Below are 9,486 nucleotides of genomic sequence, written 5' to 3' on the forward strand. Positions count from 1 at the left end.
AGTTTAACTGTGAAAATTCTGACCCCATTGGTGGATGACATTGCAGTGAGGGAGGATGTAAAGTGTGAAAAAGAGAGGACCAAGCACTGAACCCTGGGGTACACCAAAGGAAAAAGGGGTGGACTGTAAACTTCCAAAATGATTGAAAAAAAAAAAAATCATTTTAAATAAATATCTCTCAAAAATTATCTTTGTAGTAGCTCGTTTCCCCAACTTCCCCCTGCGTGCATTTCAAGTGTGTGAAGACGAGGCAGGGTCGTGCAAACTCTTTCTTCTTCTCGTTGCGTGGCTTGGCAATGTGTTCACGCTTCAAAAAACGTGGACGCAATTTACGCTCCTTTTCGCATTAATCGTAGCGACGGTAAACAACGGCACAGTCACGTGTGCTGCACACACACACACACACACACACACCGCTTCATCGTGACTGTAAAAATGAAAACCATTAACACGCGACAAAGCATCCATTTACGCCTCCATGCACCCAGAGACCTTGTTTTGGGACTTCAGCTATTATGTTGCTAAAATAAAAATTTTGGACTGTATCAAAATGAAACTAGCCTGAATAGGAAAGAACATTAAGGACATTTTCCGGCTAATTGATCGTTTGGAACCGTGGTTCTCAACCTTTTTCCAGTGACGTACCCCCTGTCAAATATTTTTGCAGTCAAGTACCCCCTAACCAGCGCAAAGCATTTCTGATAGGGAAAAAACAAAAAATTAAGACCGAGTGCTGTGCCATCATTGTGGGATTTTTTTTGTAAAATGAAAAAAAAAAAAAAAGTAAAAAAAAAAAAGTAAAAAAAAAAAAACTAACAAAAAATAAAAAATTATTAATTTAATTATAAATAAATATTTGTGCACATACAATTTAGTGTCCTCCTTTGGGCTCCATAGTAAAGGTCTGTTCTCAAAATGAAATAATTAACTGAATTTTAAATAAAGTTTTCAAGTGATTGACAGGTGATTCTAGGTGGCATTTGACAAATTGGGTCGAACCATTCTGGTATGGGGGAGATGCTGGGTTTTTAGGACACTGAAATTGAATACCCTACTGAATATAAAATGACTTGTATGAACTTATATTTTTCTGAAATATTTTTATATACTTTTGAATATATTTTAATATCTCACGTACCCCATTTGAGAACCACTGGTTTAGAAGAATAACAATTAGTCATTGTGTGACTGTTGATATTCAGTTATTTCCACATTTTACATCCTTTTCAATCACCAAATCATTCCAAATTCATAATATTCAACTCACTCATAACATTTTGTAACTATTTTCCACAGGTTAAAACTCCTAAATGTAATTCTTTATATTTTCCTTCAAACTTTTACAACCTCACACTGTTGAGCTCATTCAGGATATCTTGGGAACTATTTGCCACATTTTATCCATCCGGATCCAACTATTTACACACTAAAATTCCCAAGTGGAGATATTTTACTTACTGTTATTTAACACCTCCTTCCTAAATTTTTCAACCGATTCAACATTCCATTGTCAAGTCTCATCTTTTAAATTTCATAAATTCCACCGCATTTCAGTGCAGTTTCAGCTCTTCTGCGTGCACACATAACAAATCTCAATCTTTCGTTCATTTATACTCCTGCTGTAAAAGTGTGAGTCTCAGCTGCAGCTCTTTTTACACCACCTGTCAAAGCAGGCATTTTTACACCTTTTTTTTCCCTTTTAGGTGGCTGTTTTGCATACATATCACACAAATAAATAAATAAATATACTTGAACCTTGGCTGGTCATACATTAAAGCAGATCATATTGTGTCTTGTGACTTGACAGAATAGGCCGCAAAAGACGTCATTTTTCACGGTTTTGTTTAAATGGCATAGGCGATCAACTTTTTTTTCATTTTCAGCCTCAATCGTTAGAATTTTCCTACAAAACGTCAATTTTTTCTTTCCTCTTAATTTTTTTTCTTAAAGGTAGTCTGAGAACAATTAACTAAATGATTAACATTTGTTGCGGCTGAAAATACAATACAAAAGCAATTTTGTGTCCATATATCACAATCAAATTTTTATTGTGAAAACTTGATCAAGTTGCCCAAAAATTAGCACAGCCCAAGACCCCATCCCATTAAAATGCACAAAGCGAGTAAAAAAAAAAAAAGAAGTTCAGTCACAATTCGAGCTTGTTAACTCATTTGCTCCCAAAAACGTATAAATACATTCTATTTTAAATAATATCATGCTCCCACAGATGTATTTATACGTTTCTATGCTTTTGTATGATAGAGCATGCAGAAGGCTTTGATGCAGACTCTGAACTGAAAAGAATGCTTGAAGCAATGGTAGTTATTACAAAAACGGTCAGCAGGTGGCAGCAGAGTATACAAGATCAACCGGGGCCATGTTGCAAAAAGGCTCTTTTCCCCAGTGTTCTAAACACATTTGGGAATAATGATAAAACTTAGCTATATGCTAATGCTAATTGCTGCAAAACAGAAACAGATAGAAATGTACTTTTGTTTCCAGATAAAAGAAAAGACTCTAATCTTTCCATGTTTTTTTATAGCAATAGAAAACAATATTCTGTGGGCCTTGCAAAATCAGTCAAAATCCAGTAAAACAGCCGGGAGCGAAGGGGGTTGCTTCAGTGAAAATGGCTGGGAGTGAATGAGTTAATATGTGGCCGAGTTTGAAGAACTGTAATAAACATCAGACAAAATTATTTTTAACTCTTTCATTCAAAAAAATTCAACAACCTCCCACACAATATTTTTTAGTATTGAACATTTGTCTAAAAAAAATTCTGTATTAATTTCAGAATGGTTGTAATAGTAAAGCATCAGCTATCACTGAAATGAAATATTTTGCAAAGTAGTTTGGGTCTATAAGAAAAGAGTCGTTATAGTGCGGATTTGCTGTTAACTGCACTGTGGCTCATAACGTACTAAGCAGGGGCGGAGCTATGTGGTGGCCTGGGATGGCCGAAGCCACCCTTTGTCACTCTTTGATGTTAAATAGCCTAAACTGTATGCACTAATCATACTATTTAAAAATGGTGGGCAAAATGTAACCGATCAAAAATATGAGTGAAATATCTGGACTTCAAGGTTTGGTTTTCCATCCTGATTTAAGAATTGAAAAAAAAAGAAAAAAAAAGAAGAAACAGTTTCACTCTTCCACATTGTAAACGGAGAGGTCAGAGGCCATGGTGACAAGCAGTTCCCACGGAAACTGATTGACAGGCCTCTGTCCCGCCCCCGCTGCCTGACCTCGACTCTCTTTGATCATCAGCAGCACGTCCTCGTCATCCAGCATGCGGATGAGGTCGCCCTCGTAGTCGCGGTAGTTCAGCGCCATGTCATCCACCTTGAATACGTCCCTGATAAGACACACACGTGCGCGCGCGCGCACACACACTTCAATGCAGCAGTTGCCATGGAGATGAAAACAATGAACTGATCTCACATTGGATTAATGATGCTCAGTAACACATTACTTTCCTGCTTCTTTTTATTTTTTGCAAGGAGATCCATTTTTCATGAAGTGGAAAAAGGATCTTTAATTTTTTTTTTTTTAACATTCTTTTACTTTAACCCACTATTGCAAATATAGTAGATTAGGAACGTATCAATTAAACATCTGTTCACAACATTGAGTGATTTTTGTTTTTGAAGTAGCTCTGATAAAGGAATTATATTTGTTGAATTAAACTCATTAAAAACATAATTACATTTTTTTTTTTACTTCATGGAATTAACATTTGATAATAAAAAAGCATTAATAATAAAATAATATTAATTATGCTAAATATTATTTAACAATAAAATATTCAGGATAATTGTTTACGATTAATGATTGAATTAAATGCAACAACTTTAAAAGATGATTTAAGGAATTAAATGAATTGATTACATTCATTTGAAACCTATTGAAATAAGTGATTAAGATGATTCTAATCTTAGCTGATAGAAAGTGACGACACATGGTAACTTCAATTCATTCTAAGGTAACATTTTATTGTCATTTAGAATATATAAATTGATAAATAAATACACACAAATAATAATAAACAATTAATTGTACAGTAATGGAAACATTTGAAACTATGTATATATTATTATTATTATTATTATTAATTATTTAGTGTGTGTGACTGTCAAGTAAATAGAATGAATTTAATTCATTATTAGTAAAAATGGGTGTATGAATAACTTAAAAAAAGAAAGGAAAACACACAACAATGATTTGCCGATGTTCAAATCCAAATCCAAATTCATGTTTACGACTGCTGATTGTACAAACAAACAAAAGAAAGCGTTATGTACACATTTAAGTACACATTTGCCACATTTTTTTTAAATAAGAAAACCAGTTAAATTCTAATAATTACATTAAAGTGTAGTCAAATTTCTATAGCTTTATACTGTGTCTTTGGTGCTACAAAAATGTAAATATTGCATTATATTGACATTATATTGTATGAATTTGTATCAGTAAGCGTTTATGTACAATCACATAATTGTAATAAAGTATTTCTACTCATTTTATTCACCTGCCTTCATGTATTATGTCCTACTTGATTACTATAATAGACGTATCTGACCAACACAAAGTACGCATTTCAAACCTCGACAACATTGCAGCATTAGTCAAAATCGCCCGACACACACACACACACACACAATAGAGGAGAGTAGAAATGAAGTGATTAGGGAACAGCTCGGGCTAATCACGTTAATTCGCTGGAGCAGCTAACGAGCAGAGATACGCTGCTGTAATAAGCACATTGCGTGCGGGCATGTTGCCGCGCTGCTGCATGATGAGGGCACGGAGGGCCTTCGGGGTGGAGAGGGTCCCTCGGGAGCTCATTTGATGGGCGCCGCTGATTGGCAGGCACCAATTTACAAGCTCAAGGTGAGAGAGTGTGTGTGTGTGTGTGTGTGTGTGTGTGTATGTGTGTGTGTGTCGTACATATTTATACAAACATTTAAATTCAAGTAGGACTGAACCATTTTGAAAAAAATATCTAAACGAGATATATTTCACCCCCCTCATTTTTTATGAACGGACACAGATTACTGCTGAGATGTGACAGTGACCTTTGAACCCTCATCACACCTATCCTCCATTATCTGTCATTTTGCTCTTTGCTCTTCATTTTACTCAATCATCACATTTCTCTTAATTTTCCCCCATGATGACGCCGCTAATGGCAATCACACTTCATTATTTCTAAATGGCCTTCGAAAAGAGGAACAAGTACGGAAAACGACGACTACCTCATACGAGACATCAGCTCCTTATGTGTTGGCTGGATGTTGAGGTCCTCTTGAACGCACACGTCTCTGCAAGCGCACACACGCACACATTAGCAGTACATCATGATAACAACTAGGTCATTTAAAGTAGTCGAGTATACAGAATATATATAAATATATACACTATATTTGGGGTGGGAATCTTTGAATGTCTCACGATTTGATTCCAATTTTTGGGTGTGCGATTCGATTCAGAATCGATTTTCGATTAAGAACGATTTTTGATTCAAAAGGATTTGATTGACAATTATTTTTGCTTCAATTAATAGATGTTCAAGGAATCATAATGATCTACTTCAGTCTGACTCGCTAATGCTAATTAGTGCGCTACTCGCGGCACTTTTATCACTCAAAAAAACGGCTCCACGCTGAAAAAAAAACACTTTTATTGGAATAACTTGATGGTGACTTTTTCTTTCTACTCTTTAATGTGGCTACAACTTAACAGTGTATCAGACTGCGTGGAACCACACTGCCCCTCAGTGGCCAAACCGGGTACAACATGAACAGCACTCCCAATAAAGGCACACACAAACAAAGGGAAGACAGTATAAAATAATTTAAATAAATAGATTTTGGGACATTTAAAATAGAATCTGAATCGTACTAATAAATGAGAATTGCGACTCTCATGAGAATCGATTTTTTGGCACACCCCTAATATAACAATAATAATATACATATATACATACACCCACATTTGATATACAGTAAATGTACCTGGCTTGGATTCCAGATGGGGTCAGCAGGTAGCATCGAAGGCAGCTGTAGGCGTGGCTTTCTCCCTCACCCTCCGGGTCACTCTCTGGAAGAGGCTTGATGATCTTCACAAAGGATTGTGGAAAAATACCCGTCTGGTTGTTGATCGTACCCTGTGGGAAATAATAATAAAAATAATAAAAGAGAAGTGTGAAGGATTCGCACCTCTGACTAATTAGCTCGTGCACAATGTAAGACAATAAGCACGTAAGCCTTGTTACTGCACCCTAGTGTGTGTACTATATGTGCAATTTGAGTGGAAAACACAACAAAGTAGAAGTAAATAATTAAACAAAAGTGAATAAACCAATTATCACGTTTCATGACACTGCTTGACCTACAAATGGAACGGAAATGGAAACAATTGTCCCATTGGAAATAGAAAAAAATAGTGTTGAAATCATAAAACCTGTCCTATCTGTATGGCCATTGTTTTAAGTAACATTTAAACATTCCTAAAAAGTGAAAAATTGAGGTAACCGCTGTTAATATTAAAAGGCCAAATTTGCATATGCAGGCAAGACAGAGGAACCAAAATCCTAACAGCCGAAACAGTCCACCAATCAGGAGTGGGCGTTCACACAGTGAAATTTGCATATGCCACTGATAGTAGCTTGCGGGAAAACGTTGAGTCTCCACCCAGAAACATCCCGGGCAGGCCAAAACAAATCCTTAGGACTATACCTTTAAATCACTCAGTACTCACTAGTTACTCAGTACTTGAGTATTTTTTTTTCCACTTAAGGAAGACTTCATTTACTCGAGTTAAATAATTTTAAAACAATACTAGAGTCCAATTTTTTTTTAAGCACCTTTGCGATTTACAATTCGGTCCCTGCTTCAAATCTGTCACGCTTGTCTGCACACAACAGCTGCATTCTGTTTATTAAATGTATTTTTAGATGGAGCTTAAGCAGCGCTGTGTGACAATAAACAGATTATTTCACTTTTCCATTAGCATTATTGGATCTGTGCGCAGAGCAGCCAGAAGGTAAAAATAAGATGGAGATAAGTGCATCCTCCACGTTTTGCTCCGTCACCCCCTCACCGCCGTCCCTCCATCGCACCCACCTCCTGTTACTTCATCTTTTTAGCAGCTTTTGCTGATGTCTACACACCACACACTACTCCTTTCATTCACTTGGAACGCGGAAATAATCACAATTTCCAGTTGATTTCAAATGTTTAGCATTGCGTTTGTATTACAGGACGGGCACACACACATCCGATTTAAAATCAAATTAAACTTGGTGTACGGTGTAAACACACAGATTAGCATCCGCTATTTGGGATCTGACAGTCAATCAGGCCTAAGAGCTTTGATTTACGCTACAGTACAGTTGATAAATGGTGCATCTTAGTGGAGGTAATAAAAATAAATAAATCTTTGCAGCAACCCTGATGCACGGGGAAGACCCCCTACCCCACAAACATTCAGTCAACTTGACCCCATCAGCTTCTCTGGTCCTCAAAATCGGTTTCACTGACCTCCAGCCAGTCTGCGTTGACTCGATGCAGCAGGAAGATCAAGTCTCCTCTCTTCAGGTTTAACTCCGCCTTGCTGCTGCCACAAAAGTCAAACATGGCCTGGTCCAAGAGAAGAAATAGTTTTAGGCACATTATTTATATCGTAATTAATTAGTACTTCTTAGTGTGTCTTCATTTGCCGATTTCAAGGGTACAAGTGACGCAAAGGGAAAAAGTTTGATGTCACAAATATTTAGTGTTCCTTTAAAAGCACAGCTCAGCAAGTATTGATGGATAGACTTGTGCGTGCTTGTATGATTTTTTTTGCTATGATTTATTTTCAATTCACATTCCTGACATCCAGGCACAGTAGACAAATCAGTCAGTGATACTTCATACTTCCCCTCCAATTTTTTTTTTAAATAATGTACATACTGCACAAAAATATTTCAACAATATTATAAAATACCAAATGTTACGCAAATAATACCAAAACCTTTGAAAAAATACAAATATTAAAATAAAAATACTTATTAGACAAAAAATCATTTTGAGACCATAATTACCAATATTTTAGATACAAAGTGGAAAAATACAACTATGAAAAAAATATTGGAAAATAATAAAAAATTTGGCAAAAATATAAAATATTAGAAAAAATCTAAAAACTAGCATTATTATAATTAGTAGAAAATCCCCTAAAATATGAATATAAAACAATTAAATGTAAGTCAGCAGTAAGTGCATGAATTATTTGATTTGGTTGAAAATGTGGATGGTTTAAATACAAAATGTTTCGATTCAACTTTGTTTCCCAGTAAATTTCAACCGGGAGTGACAAAAAATGCTTTGCCTTTTATTTGGAGAACTATTTGAGTGAGAGAGTCTTGCTTTCCATTCATTCCTCCATTTTCTGAACCGCTTATCCCTCAAAATGATGTGAAACAATATCTCCCATTTATTGACAGTGAGAAAATGATGTTAACACTAGATTGTGGATTTTCATTTTATTTTCTAGAATATATCCACTACAATAAATGGGGGTTCAGTAGTTTCTAGTGTCTTGGAACACCAATGTCCCTGCTTTCCAACTTTTTAACGACCCGAAAAGCACATTTCGACGGAAAAGCGCATGTGAGCATCTTTTCCCACTTTCAAAATTACTTCGTGAAATAACCCAACAATGGGTTCAAAAGGGGCCGAGCAATGGGGTACCGCAAGATATACGTCACCACACTTAATTAATATTCATTAGTCTAGCGAGGGGGCCATAACTTGGTTATAGCTACCAAGAAATGGGTTACTTAGTTATCAACAGGGCTGGACTGGCCATCTGGCATATCGGGCAGATGCCCGGTGGGCCAGCCTCTTTTGGGACCTATGCAGTGCTTTTTAATTATTATTTTTCCTACATTTTACCCCTCGAGACTGGCCCACAATTTAGAGGGACCAGTCCGTGAATCCAGTTTGAATATAGATAGCAAACTGAAGCATCAACAAACATCAGTGGCAGAACTACACGTTAGGCAGGAGTTGGGCTGCGGGTGGGGCTAAGTCAAAATGCCAGGGCCGTTTTTTTTCGCCCAGGTTATCAACATAGCTGTGGTTAAAGATGATAATTTTATTACCAACATTTGAAGAAGCAATTTACTCGCATATGTCCCACAATGTGTCATTAAATCTACTTCAACTTGCAAAAATTTAAAAAAAATGGCAACCAGATTCAGCTCTACAGCCCTGCTGGGACATAATAACCCAACATTGGGCAAAAGTAACCCAATCATCTCAAAATCCATCCAAATTGGAAAACAGCGTTTTGAAGTGTGCATCATCAAGCCAAACATTAAAAGATGAGCGGCAAGCGTAAAGTGAGCCGCAACGAGATGAGGCGCGCATCTGGGCGCGTGAGACGATGAGCTGGGCGGCGAGGCAGCATCAGCATCAGCAGCATCAGCAGCAGCAGCGG

At 36.7% G+C, this 9,486-nt stretch overlaps 1 protein-coding gene across 3 annotated transcripts in view; it reads right to left on the minus strand.

Moving 5' to 3' along the window:
* Window positions 1-9,486, minus strand: part of ncf4 (neutrophil cytosolic factor 4) — a 42,948-nt gene that overhangs the window by 20,697 nt on the left and 12,765 nt on the right. For 2 of the 3 annotated variants that reach the window (XM_077569868.1, XM_077569869.1), the window contains exons 7-10: window positions 7,542-7,640; window positions 6,015-6,166; window positions 5,256-5,321; window positions 3,246-3,355 (exon numbers count right to left, since the gene is read on the minus strand). In XM_077569868.1, the coding sequence (XP_077425994.1) occupies window positions 3,246-3,355; window positions 5,256-5,321; window positions 6,015-6,166; window positions 7,542-7,640 (427 nt within the window). Of the gene's footprint in view, window positions 1-776; window positions 3,356-5,255; window positions 5,322-6,014; window positions 6,167-7,541; window positions 7,641-9,486 lie in introns of those variants that run through there. The other variant, XM_077569867.1, reaches the window with a different exon arrangement.

This window comes from Vanacampus margaritifer, chromosome 7 (genome assembly GCF_051991255.1).
Source record: "Vanacampus margaritifer isolate UIUO_Vmar chromosome 7, RoL_Vmar_1.0, whole genome shotgun sequence".
Lineage (NCBI taxonomy): Eukaryota > Metazoa > Chordata > Actinopteri > Syngnathiformes > Syngnathidae > Vanacampus > Vanacampus margaritifer.